General features: G+C 37.8%; 1 protein-coding gene across 2 annotated transcripts in view; it reads left to right on the plus strand.

Annotated features, from left to right (window-relative positions):
• STARD13 (StAR related lipid transfer domain containing 13) overlaps positions 1-13341 on the plus strand; it is a 300545-nt gene that overhangs the window by 31834 nt on the left and 255370 nt on the right. For both annotated transcript variants that reach the window (XM_027677746.1, XM_027677745.1), the window contains exon 2: positions 11680-12574. In XM_027677746.1, coding sequence (XP_027533547.1) covers positions 11837-12574 — 738 coding nt within the window. In that variant the 5' untranslated portion in view covers positions 11680-11836. The remainder of the gene's footprint in view (positions 1-11679; positions 12575-13341) is intronic.

Raw genomic sequence — 13341 nt, forward strand, 5'->3', positions numbered from 1 at the left:
TACAGAAGTACATGCAATATGCACAGATACTCACACTGGCATTTTTAATGACAGCTTGAAAATGAATTTCTACCACTTCTAAAACTCGGTCAAAGCAACCAGGTGGGTTTTTTTCTTGTCTCAAGAGGAAAAAACTGACTAATTTTGCTCTTTTCCGATATCTGAATCAATTACTTACCTGCAGCACTATGAAGGAAGGAAAATCTCTCTTACATTAACACAACACACTTTGTGCTTGTAAAAGACAGGGTGGAAGGCACCATATATGTCAGAGGTTAATTTATTTGAATAAAGTTGCAGAGGCCCTTGTCTAGCTAGAGGAGGGGGTTGACCACTATTTGATTTAATGCTTGTATACAGCGTAGAACCTGGACATAATCATTCTGCTTGTATAAAGGGTTCTGTAACAGAATTTGCATCAATACTGTGTTTCCATGGAAATCAGTTTATTGAATTTCATGTTATGTGTGAGCTTCATCCTGCCAGGCAATAGACATCCCCTTTGATTAAGATTTCTACTTATCTTTTTATTTTTAAAGGTTGGAAAGAAATGGTTTATGTAGGAAAAGAAAATTAGAAAAAGTTAAGAAATAAACTTCCTGCACTTCTGCTTCATATACCTGTTAGTCTGGATATAAAGTGAGAGTTTTAGACATTTTTTTCTACTCAAAATTACTTACTTGGAAAAAAAATCCATTTCATTCTTTACTTGTGGACTACACTTCAGGTGTAGTAAACTCTTTAAAATTTCTAGTAGCATCCACTAGTGGGTTGCATAGTTTTTCATGATGGGGTGGTTGCTTGCTTTTTCATTCCACAAAGTCGTGTGAAAATGCCCAAAGCTGTTTCATACTCCATAGAGGAAAGATGCTATGGGTGGAAAAAATCTGAGGAAGTCTCACAAAATATATTTATAGCACTTGAACCCAAACTCATAGAGACTCCAGAGAATAGCCTCAAAACTGACCTCTGAACTTGGCATACATTTACTGCATGTATCACATAAAGACATGAGTTAACTTTTTGGATACCCCCCAAAAAATTGTATCACAACAGTATGCCCCAGCTCCACTGCCTTATTACTTGTGAGACCTAAGCTAGTAAGCCTAGAACTAGTTTAGGTATTTTCAAAAATTTTAAAACACATTTGTTAAACCACTTGCAATGTTTGAGTTTATCCAAAAAGGAGAGCTGTTATTTGATAAAAAGTGACCCCTTCTATGGGGAAAAGATCATCTGATACCATAAATCTCTTTAATTTAGCAACCACAACAAGAAATCACACTAAGCAGAAATTTGGAATTTAAGAACTGAAACTGGAAAACAGATTAGTGTAACTAATTACTGGAAGATCTCAAATGACAGGAGAAGAAATAACCTAAAAGCAGAAAGGCAAAGAGCGAATTTGCTCAAAATAGCTGTTTGGGTCTCAAATATGCACCTTGGCTTAAGAAACACTTCCTTTGTTCCTAAATAAAACTTTGAACACCTCTAAAGCCTCTGTCATTTAAGTATAGCTGTGTGTTTTGACTTTGCCTGGTATATCTGGGAAAAAAAAAACCAAACCAAAACTCATCCCCCAAAGAAGAAGAATTTGAAAGAACTGTGAGATTATGTCAAATTAAATGAATACTTAATAATATAATAAAAAAATCACATGGGGAAGCAAACGATAGAAAGGCTGAAAATTCTGAAGTAGTCATCTGAGCACTTTATGTTCAAACACTTCTTTCTTCTGAAAGCTCTGAAAAATTAAGTAGATTAATCAAAAGGGGTAAATACCCCCAATATGTGATTTTTTAATTTTTTTTTTAGAATAAACAAAAATACATGGGTCATCCATCAAAAATGTGTTGGTTTTGATAGAAAAGGCCTCGTACCAAAAAATATTGCTTGACCAAAACTGAGCAGGATTCATCTTGGCCTTAATGCACATACAGATAGGGATCACAGGAGGTTCCTCCAAAATAACTTTTGCTTCCTCTGCAATAACTTATCTTCATTGCAGCTGACACTGTCTTCCCTTGCTGCCATTTATATCTCATGAACCCAGGAGGAGCTGCCTTCCAGCACAGCCTTTGTAGTAAATGGCATTTATTGCAGCGTTACCATTTCTTTAGCATTTATTACAGGCACTGATGAAAGAGGGTGATAAAGACATTGCTGGAGACCAAAGCCTATCTTGGACTGAGGGAAAAAAAAAGAACATGCAAAGTAGCATTTTAAATGGTTGCATCTATTTACTGCTGATATTTTCACATAAATGATTTAGTGGTATTAGATTCAGAAGGTGTAGCAGAGGCTTTAATTTGCAGCAGTTCTGATCTAATAGGCATAAAGGCACCAGAGGATTATGAAATACTGAACTCAGAGGTATTCTGACAAACCTTTATACTCATAATAACAAGAGTTGGTGTGAGCTTATACAATTTAAAACTAATTGCCCAGCCAATGTGCTCATTACCATATTGATGCAGTTCATAAATCAAAGCCCTGCCTATTCAAGCTGTTTACCAGTCTTGCATTAAGCAGCATATTTCAACTGAGAAATGTAGTGTGTTGCCAAAACACTGCAGAAACTTTATAAGACTGATAGGACTACAAACCTGGGGAGCTGAAGTGCCACAAACTGACACTAAAGAGCTTGTTCTTCTTTGTTTTCTGAGTATATTCTGATCTAGCCTTGAAAGTTTCCATAATAATGTACTGCAGCACAGAAAGAGGTTCTTAAGCAGCAGGGAGCTACTGGCAATTTTGATCAATTTGGCTTCCTGCAGCAGCTTCTTTGCTTAACCAGGAGACTCACACGTTTTTTTGGAAGCAATACAGTACTTATGCCAGCAGAACTGAGGTGCATACATTAAGAATGCAAGTTTTTTTTTATAGGCAATGGAGAGATTAAGGACCTTAACTAAGAATCCTAAATTAGTTATCAAAATTAGGTGCCTGAAGTTAAATTCTTTGAATAGGCTACTAAGGAAACTGAAGGTACAATTCATTTGCCTAAACAAGTGCCTACCTGCAGGGGCCTAGCAGTACATCCTGAGATACTCTGCTGTCCTATGACATCTACACAGTAGGTATGTCAAAAGAGTTGGAGGAGATTCGCACATCTCTGAGCTGGCAGCTGAAAGCCAGATGGGATAGTCTGGGATGTCTCGAAGGGCACTAGAAGCCTATGTTTAGGAATTGAATTTCCCCCTATTTTTTCCTTCAGGTATTCAGCCAGCTGGCTTAGTTATCAGAAACAATCCAATCTTGTAAGCAGGATTAATGAACTTGTGCAGGGTTCAGAAGCTACCAAGGTCCAGCTGCTTCCCACTCCACAAACTGGCTGTTTTCAGGCCAGTTGAGGTGGTCTTATCCAGTGTTCTGAGAGTTATTTTTCTCTACACTTTACTCAGAAAACAGCAAGAAAGATGCATTTTTATGTGGTTTCTCCTGAGATGAGCATAGTAGATCCTGACGGCTGCTGTGGCATCTCTCCCCCTGTGCCAGGCTTTCACCCCTGTGGTAGACATGGCCTGAGGTGGCAAGGACAGAGGGTGCTGAGGCAAGAGACAAGGCATTAAAATTACTTTGAAGATTAGGACCAGGACTCGAAATTTAACTAGCTGGTGAAAAGGAAGGTTGAAGCAAAAGCAAGGCACTAAAGAGTTACTGAAGGGTGTTGGAGCTGTTGGGGGAATCTAATAGATTATGGGGAAATCAAGAGCTTCTAGGGGTGTGCTGGCTTACTTAAGATTATTGGTTTATCCCTGTTTAAGAGAACACAGTTCAGGACAAAAAGCGCACGCATTTCTAATGATATGCAACTCTCCTCTATAAATAGCATTAGCAAGAAGGGTTCAGCCTATTACAACAAGTGCTTATCTTCAGACATGATGCCTGTTGAAGGCTCTGCCTCTTATGTTCTTTATGTAAATTCAATCATAACAATTGGTAACTAAAACATTTTTTATGGATGGAAAATGAGAGTTGATTAAGACATGGCTTTAGTGATAAAGAAACTTTAATTCCATCTTACATCTCTTCTACTGGCTGTGTGGTCAGAGTAGATGCAAGCGTCCAATTCCTTATATGCAGATAGTGGATAACAATGATTATAAGTGAAATTAATACAAACTGATACTTTCTCATGAAGGAACCCAAGGCAGTAATACGTTTTTCTTCTTCAGAGAGGGAAATAAACCTAAAGAACTTAATTTCTTTCATTTTAAGGAATTATGAGCCATACATAAACAGACCATACCAGCCTCTGACCTAGTGCCAACATAACTGCTTTTGTTTAGTGTCTTTGGCCACTGGCGGGTGTTACAGATTCAGCAGAGATTTCTCAGAGGGATGTGTGCAATTTTGGAAGACCCTTTCTGGCTGCTGTGAAGGAGAATTTTGTGCTGATATACAATTTGTGATAGAGAAGAGCTAAATAGAAAAAAACAAAACCAAACTGCTTGATGTTTACCTAACTTGTAAAGTGACAAGTGATTGTCTTATGTCATTTCTCTTTCATGAGCTTAAAAATAAAAAGATGAAAATAAAATTGTTATGCCATCTAGTTAACATAGATATCCTCTAATATGAAAAAGAATTGATCCTTCCAGGCTCTTTCTACTTGTGCAAAAATGAAGATTGATTTCCAACCAGCCCACTGAGCATCCCATGAACATACATAATTGAATTCACTTTACAGGCTGAAGAAACTAGTAGTATGTAAACTGGAGGGAGGGGCAGTTCATACCTGTGTGTCTTTGCTTGCAGAAAGGCTGTTTCCTGACTTTGGTTTGGACTGGCAGTCTAGATAAAGATCTGGAATCTTACCAATGTCAAGATCCTCAACCTAAAGGAACATAGACTTTTTTTTCTGATGTGGTTTATCCAGTGTTATTTTAAAAATATTTATTAGGTGTCGGTTCATTTTGAGACCTGTGTTTGTGAAGTGTCTGTGTATGACTGGCTGCTCTTCTTTAATCACTCAAAACTGCCCTCAAACGCACGTAGTCAAACAACTTCTGGCCAATATCTCATCAGGAGCTTGATGATACATTTCATACATGTAAGACAAAACAGAGGCAGAACAGGGAATACAAAAACAACACAGTGGATGCAATGCTAAAAGATGTCTACTGGCAGAAGGAAAGACCTTATTCTATGAAGATACTTCATTCATGTTCTCAGGGACATGCTGAAAGACATATGCCCTCAGTTCCCCATTCATACCTGACTCCTTTTCAACACCTTCTTTTGAGAGGATGTAATCACATGCGCAAGAAGCGTGAGACTTTTCCAAGTGTGAAGAATCATGTCTTGTCTCTCACTGTACTGCTGCTCACACATTCCTGCCATTTGGTTTTGCTCAGGATTGCAACCATGCTATTCATGGGCCGCACAGAGAACAAAGATTTGCAAAGTCAAAGCCCACTTCTCTAAACTAATTAAATTAAACATTGCCCACAGATCTAGGGTCTTAGAAAGGGCAATAGTTGTATCACAGAGAGTATTTTCTCACCTTACTTGCAATTAAACCACTGTTCCCACATGGTGGTGAGGTGACAATGACAGTGCTGTTGAAAATGCTGTTTTAGAAGGAAATAAAATTGAGTCAGCATACTGGCAGGATGTTTGAATTAAATTCAGCCTCAGGCTTAGCTTATGGCATGAAATTTGTCAATACTCCTCTTGGAGCAGTCTGTCCCCCTATATACTGCAAGTAGGTCCAGCTGTAAATAAATTGCTGATGTTGCTGCATTCGTTAAGAGGGTGCTTGGAAAACAGCACATCTGTGACCAACAGTTGCACCTAAGACAAACATGTATGTAAGCACAACTAAATTAACAAAATGTCTCTTATCATTGTGGTTTATTGCATTTGAAAAGATATTTTACTTGCCTTGGCAATATAAAATGAGCTTCTGCCACAGTAGAGGTGGGGACAGTGATGGTAAAGCTAAAGAACAGGCCTAGTAGTGCAGCTGTCCTAGGATAATAAACATATCTAAGTTGAGACAAGCCTCACTAAACTGTCATATAAAGTAATTCCTTAAAAATGGTTTCCTCAAGATGTGGTTTCATTTGCTGGTTGACTCATTCACAAATATGCCAAGTTCTTTGCTGAATAAAATACTGCTTAACTTCAGTGAAGGCAATCAGGTGCACAAGGCGTAAGAGAAATCAGCATCCAAGTGCCGCCTCCTTCACCGACTGAAATGAGTCAGGAGGGACATAGATTTGGCAGCATCTGTGCCAAGTATCTGTGCCTGGATATCTCAAGGTGAAAAATGTAATCTACGGCTACGAGCATGAGCACATGAATACATCCATTACATGAGCAGAAGGGCATTGCAGCTTTTCCACTTTTGCTGTTTGCTCTAATCAAAAGCAATATAGAAAAACACTTCCAAAAGTGAACTATAACTCAAAGATTTCTCACCCTGTATTTCTAGTGACAATACATCCTTTTCCTTTCCAGGCTAGATCTGCAAATAACTGATTTATAATCACACTCAGAAACTCGTGTCCAGTAACTTGCACTGTAGCTACACTTTGCAGAGTATGCAGAAGTCTGCCTGCAAGCTATGATTCTATAAATATATATAAAAGAGAAGACTTGTAAAGCTTTGGCAGCAAATGTAGATCTTGAAGAAACATAGGCAAACAATAATTAGAATTTGCAAGTGACATGGAAAGCTAATTTTGATACTCCTTTACACTAGCTTTATATCAAAAGGCATTTCACAGCCTACCTTTTCAAAACCTGACAGCATCCAAACTCGAGCAGTTGGAACCTGACTCCAGGTGCTCCAGGTGATAAAGCAAAGCACAATGTTAAGGTCTGGCATGATGTGAGGAATGAGGTCATGCTGTATTTTTAGAAGTGCCTGGTGTTCCTGTGAAGCATGTTCTTACTCTCTCTTTTATTTTTTTTCCTTCCCTCTTTTTTTTTCTGTCTTCTTCTGCAAATAATTTGGCCAATGCTTGCAGAAGGCTGTTTTCGCCCCAGGGATTCTCACACATACTTCTCTTGACAGAGTTCTTCTGCAGCAAGCAAGCTGAAATGTCTTTTGTTAAGAATCTGCTCACTTCTTTTTCTGTTCTGCCCCAATGCTTTTGGCTACTCACTGAGTTCCTGTTGTTACGCTTATGGAAAGTAACTGAATTGAAAAATATGGGGTTACCTTGCAAAACAGGTAAAACTATCATCAGGAAAAAAAATCCTTATCACCCAATTTGTTCTTAGTTTATGTGTCTCACATTCTGTTGGCTTGTTTGCTTAGTTTTTTGGAGGAAGATTCTTTAAGTCAATGTGAAATACTAAGCAAAGTCATTGTGAAAGGGAAACAAATGCATTAGGGGCTAAGGGGTAAAAACTCTTTATTTTAGATGAGTGGTGTACTGTTTCAGCCAAGATCAGGACTTGATTTGCTGGTTTACTATGTCAGTTCAAATTTAAATTGAATTTAAACTAACAAAATTCCACATATTCACATGCTCTGTAATGCCAAAATACATAATGGGTATTGAAATGCACTAACTTCAGCCATATTTGAAAAGTTGGTTTAGATGACTTGCTGTTAGAGTAATACTATGAAATAAATCTTAATAATTTGTCTTGGAAAACAATTATCCTTGTATTAACTGAAGAAAATAGAAATGAGTCTATGATTATTAATGTCTCTGTAAAATCCTCCTGTTTAATGATTAAGTTGAATATGTGCTTTTTGTGTGATCTTTATGCAAAACTTCATGAGTTTTAATACAAATCTTGGCTGTCCTGGCAAAGGGGAATCAAGCCAATAGAGCATGATACACAAAAGTTTATCTGTGAGTCTGCACATACACACTTGCTTGGGCATATTAGAACTTATCTTCCATAGCATTTCACTAGTTATATCATAAATCTGTATTAATTTCTTGCTGATTTGTAAGGAGCTTTCCCTAATAAACAAAATTTTGGTTGTAAGTTTTAAACTCATGTATGTAGACAGTTAAGTTGCTACACTCAGATATGCATTTCACATTTTAGCTTAAAAAAAAATCTTGTGTTGCCTTTCCCCCCCCCTTACTAATGCTATTCGGAGTCAGTTCTGGTTGGACAGTTAGCTGATGTAACCCTGCATTTTCCTTTTTAGTTGAAAAACCCACATATATATATGCACAAGATACTTTAATTATTCCGCATCTTTACCTACACTAGCGTCTACCAGTAGAGCTAATGCTACAGTACATATTTAGAATTATGTACGCTTATGAAAGTAATTTCCCTATTTATAAAGCCTCAAAGACCTTTTCCAGAAAGATTATTAGTTTTCATAACTTCTATGTGCATACATTCAGGATTGTGGTGAGAATTATATTATTTTTCAGCAGTGTCTTACAGGCCTTTTATGACATGGACAGATTTAGCTCTGAATGTTCAGACCTCTCTGAGTTACATATTTTGCTATGGGCAGGATTTCCAAATTCTCTGCTTTGCCAAGAATGTTCCATTTTTATGAGCTAGAAACATGTTACATCTATGTGTAACTCTTTATAAAATATGGAATTTGATACTATATATAAAAGTGTGGGGGTTTTTTCAGTGACTGTTGGATTGAGTAAAAAGATATGTTCCACAGGATGACCAAGGGTAAACCCACATTCATAAAATCATAGAATCATAGAATCAACTGGATTTGGAAAAGACCTCCAAAATCATCAAGTCTAACCCTTGATCCAACACTGCAGTGGTTACCAGACCATGGCACTAAGTGCCACATCCATTCTCATCTTAAAACCTTCAAGGGATGGTGAATCCACCACCTTCCACACCTTCCCTCTTCTTACCACTTCCTTTTCCCATATTTCTTGCCATACTCGCACAAAACTAGCCTGCTTTTGCACGCTTGCCTTGTTCCAGTCTCATCCCAGGAAAAATAAAGAGTAAATAGAGTAAGCAAATCTAGTAAATGGAAAACCTCTCTCATGATTTTTTGTAATTAGACTGTAAAAATTACAGCTTTACACCACACCCTGTAAAAAACAAAACTCATTTGAGATAAATAACTTAGCAAAATTTTAAAAGATGTTGGGTATTGATTTTAGATGCTAGGAATATCCAGAGATAATGAAAAATACAAATTTCTGCAGGGATGATAATTCATGTTTTGGAGTCCAAAGCATCATCCTAAAATACTAGAAATAAAAAATATGTAATTCAGTTATCCCATGCATGCCCACTGCAGGATGTGATGCACTGGGCAGAAACTGATGCACAGGAAGTTTCACATAAATACGAGGAAGAACTTTACTGTGCGAGTGACTGGAACAGGTTGCCCAGAGAGATCGTGGAGTCTCCCTCACTGGAGATATTCAAGAAACATCTGGATGCAATCCAGTGCAATGTGCTCTATGATGACCCTGCTTGAGCAGGGAGATTGGACCAGATGACCCACTGTGGTCCCTTCCAATGTGACTCATTCCATAATTCTGTAAATTTCTGTAACTGCTTTTGGAGCAATTTTTTGCTATATTTTGGGCTTGTTACAGCAAAGATATTTCCATGAAAACAGAGGTGTATTCACAGCAGAGCCTGCTTGGCAGTATTATCAAAGCTAAAGAGGGTCCAGGGAACAGGCCAAGAATGGGAAAGAAGAGTAACAGTAGGAAGGCGTGAAGACCAGGAAAGAGAGTCTCTGGGGGAGACCTGGAGACCTGAGCATTGTTACTACTGCTGGAACTACCAACAGGTGAGGAGCAGGATGGCCACCAGCAGCAATGACTGGTGAACACAACCCATCCTCTCACCTGATCTGGGCAGCCAGGCGAAAGCTCTTTTGCTGCCTTTTGGGGTGCCTGCTAGAATTGGCAAATCTTTTTCAGTTATGGCTGGCTTTGTGTGCGGGGAGTGTGGGTGCTAGCTGTATCCTTCTTGCAGGGTACTGGGTGTCAGGGACTCAAAAGCAAAGTTGATGGCTCATAGTGAAGCACCTGGAATGGAAGGAAGCTTTTTCACTATGCCCACAATGTACAAAATATTATGTGAAATGTTAGTTATTCAAATCATTCCATCTAAATGTGGGAATGTGTTTTCTTTTACAAAGACATTGTGTTCAATTAGTTCTCCTAGTAATTAAGGGAGAAGAAAGGGTGTTCAGCACTTCTGAAAGTGACGTCACTTCTATGAAGATGGCTAAGTTGAATCATTTGAGAAAATGAGGGCTTCAGAAGTAGGTTTCTCATCTACACATAGACAACATCATCTATTATTATTGTGTACCAAAGATATGGGCTGAGATTCTTATCTTTATTTGTCCCTCTAAAAGGCAGATGACTGGTGTAAGCTTTTAATCTAGACATCCTCCATAGTTTTGGATAAGGCAGTCAGGCCAAAAGGGAGACTCATCCCATGTCTAAATAGGTAACCAAGATAAGTGGGAGCATTTAACTTTTAGAAACATTTTTCCCCCTCCATTGACTCCAGCAGGAGATTAGACAGCTTACAATAACATCTGACTTTTAAATAGCTAGCAAGAGCTGAGATGATGTCTACACAAATAGGAGGTCTACATACCTGCATGCTCACACCTATTAAAGCTGTAGTTCAAATGACAAAGGTAATACAATAAATCCAACAGTATTCCTTCTATTACCAAATGTATGTCTGTAACACTAAAGTCTACACTAACCAGCACTAAAATATGCCTAGATGGTGTGCATTGCTCAGTTTATGGCACATGCAGTGACAGGTATGTCACATGCCAGCATCTTACTTTGCTTGTTTTCCACTTTGACAGTCACAGTGCTGCCTTCTGACACATCTTCCTAATCACTGACAGGTTTGCCACATGCATCAAAGGCTTAAGCTTCTCTTTTTATTTTGAAAAGCTTCTGTTCTGCTTTGCTCTCTCACAGAGGCAGCACTGAAACAATCATTAAAATAAATACTATCAATATTCAATCTGTCACAAGAAGTAAACTACATGTATGGGGGAATGTAAGCTATTCAGTGATGCAAGCTCAGTTCTTCAGCTCCTCCCTTCCTCCACTGCGTTGGAGGCGCAGAGCCTGGATGTGAGCATGGATATTAAGACTGATTTAAAGCAGACATGGCCAACTCTGATATAGCACTGAAGCTCTCTGTTATTTTTAGCCTCCTCTTTTTGCTTTTCAGATCTATTGGAATTAGATAGGGGCTGCACTGCACTGGCAATTCATTGAAGTAGAGAGATAAAAAATCCTACCTATACTGAAATCTTTTTTTCTGTCAGTTGTTTTTTCCTATGACATTTCTCTATGTTCTGTTCCTTGGTCTTCCCTATAACATTTTAGTAGCTTTACCAGAACAGTGTAAAATTTTCAGTGATTTAACAGACAATTAAAAGATAGCGAACAGAGGCACATTTAGGTAACAAGAATATACCTAACATCACTTTGAATGATTCTGAACCATTGCATCAATAATCAACATAAAGTCAATATTTAAGAAACATTTCTGCATTTGATATTTCTTTCCTAGTCTCTAAAGTAAACAAGTCAAGGTTCTCAAGTTTTCAATTCATTTAATCTGCATACATCAAATATTTTTGCAGAAACATAAGTAATTCTAAAGTAAATTTGATAAGGGAATTTCATGTTTCAGGATTACTTTTGCTGATGCAGTCCACTGCAAGTATGTTTCCATCAATTTTATTTTTTTTTCCAGGAGCTGAGAGGATTCAGATGTTTTGTATGAGAATCCAGGCATAAATAATAATTGTGTGATCATGGTTTTGGAAAACTAAGAAGATATTTTCTGGCTGCATATGCAGAGTTACGTTTCTTAAGAAAAGCAAGAGTTAAGTAATTTTGATCTCTGATGGATGAAACCCACTGGAATGGAAACGAACATCCATGAAGAAGAAGAGGACTCACCTTATCTTAAATCTGCCAAGTGCCTGGGGACTCCAAAGGAAGCAAAGTATGAAGAATACCAAAGAAAGATAGAAAATCAGGCGAGTCCATATGAATTTCAGAACATTTTACTGGAACCTAGGCTGAGTTTGCTGTCTGTGTCATCCTTATTAGACCACAATGAGACATCCTTGCAACTTGGTATGGCTGCAGGGCATGTCAGTGCCACCAACCAGTCTGAGACAAAGCACCTTTGTGAAGAATTATCCTATTCTGCAAGGCACATGCCAAAGGAAGATCCTTTAAACCTTCCCTTGCATGCAGGAAAAAATTCAGACAAGAAACCAGAAAGGAGTAATGGGATCAGAGTCATAAAACATAAACCAAGTACTATCACATTTTCTGATTTCCAAATTTTATCACATGAAGATAACACTAAGCTCCATATTTGCGAGGCAGGAGAAGCAGATGATTTTTCATCTGAAGAGGAAGAAGCAGATGGTAGAGGTGATGATGATATGTTTAGAGAACTGCCACTGTATGAGACATTTTTCAATGGTCTTCATAGAAGGAATGTTTCTCAAAGAAAGCGAGGTAAACATGAACTTACTAAATATCAACACATCTGTCATTCAGAAGACTGTGATGATCATTCTGAAAAGGCATTGAAGGACCATAACAAGGAAGAAAAGCACATGGAACTGGAGGTAATACAAGCTACACTTTTGTTTTAAGTGTGTTTTAAATAAGTGGTGTCATTTAAGGTTGGTTACAGGAGGAAAAGGAGTTGTGGAAATTGTTGTAGAGTGCTAATTAACATGACTTACAGAATTAAGAACATAAACCTACAGTAAAAGTATATTAGGTTTTTACATTAGACAAATGTAACTTCAGATTGACCACACTTCTATTAGCCTGAACTTCAAACTTTGGTTTTCTGGTTTCCCTTGCTGTTTTCTGTACTATTATTTCATTAAAACAATGTGAGGACAAGTTAAAAACTGGTATTTAATAAAATAAATAGGGGGTATTTTGTATCTGTACTGTTAAATATCATGATGTTCTATAGACCAGAGTCCAAAATGAAAATAGAAGATTTAGGACAAAATTAAAAACCCCAACTATATATAACATTTCCAGAAAAAAAATATGGTTGAGTATATTAACTGTGTTTCTTGGAACTGGAGTAACAGAAGCTTCCCAACTGAGTTCTCACTACTCTGGAGAATAAGCACAGCTTTTCCCCTGCTCCCAGCTGGTGACAAACCAAATGACTGGAGCTAAACATGTTTATCATTGGAGAAGTTCAGCTCTAGTAGAAAAATATGAAGTGACTCCAAAAACTGGACAAAACAAACCCTTAGAATTCCGATGTTCCTGACCTTGCAGCACAAATTAATCTTAGACTGCAGGTCAGACACCTTTCCTTCCTCTCTCTTCTCCTTCCTCCAGCTTTTAAAAATTATTTTCCATG

The sequence above is a fragment of the Neopelma chrysocephalum genome, unplaced genomic scaffold, assembly GCF_003984885.1.
Source record: "Neopelma chrysocephalum unplaced genomic scaffold, ASM398488v2 Primary Assembly neopelma1_43, whole genome shotgun sequence".
Lineage (NCBI taxonomy): Eukaryota > Metazoa > Chordata > Aves > Passeriformes > Pipridae > Neopelma > Neopelma chrysocephalum.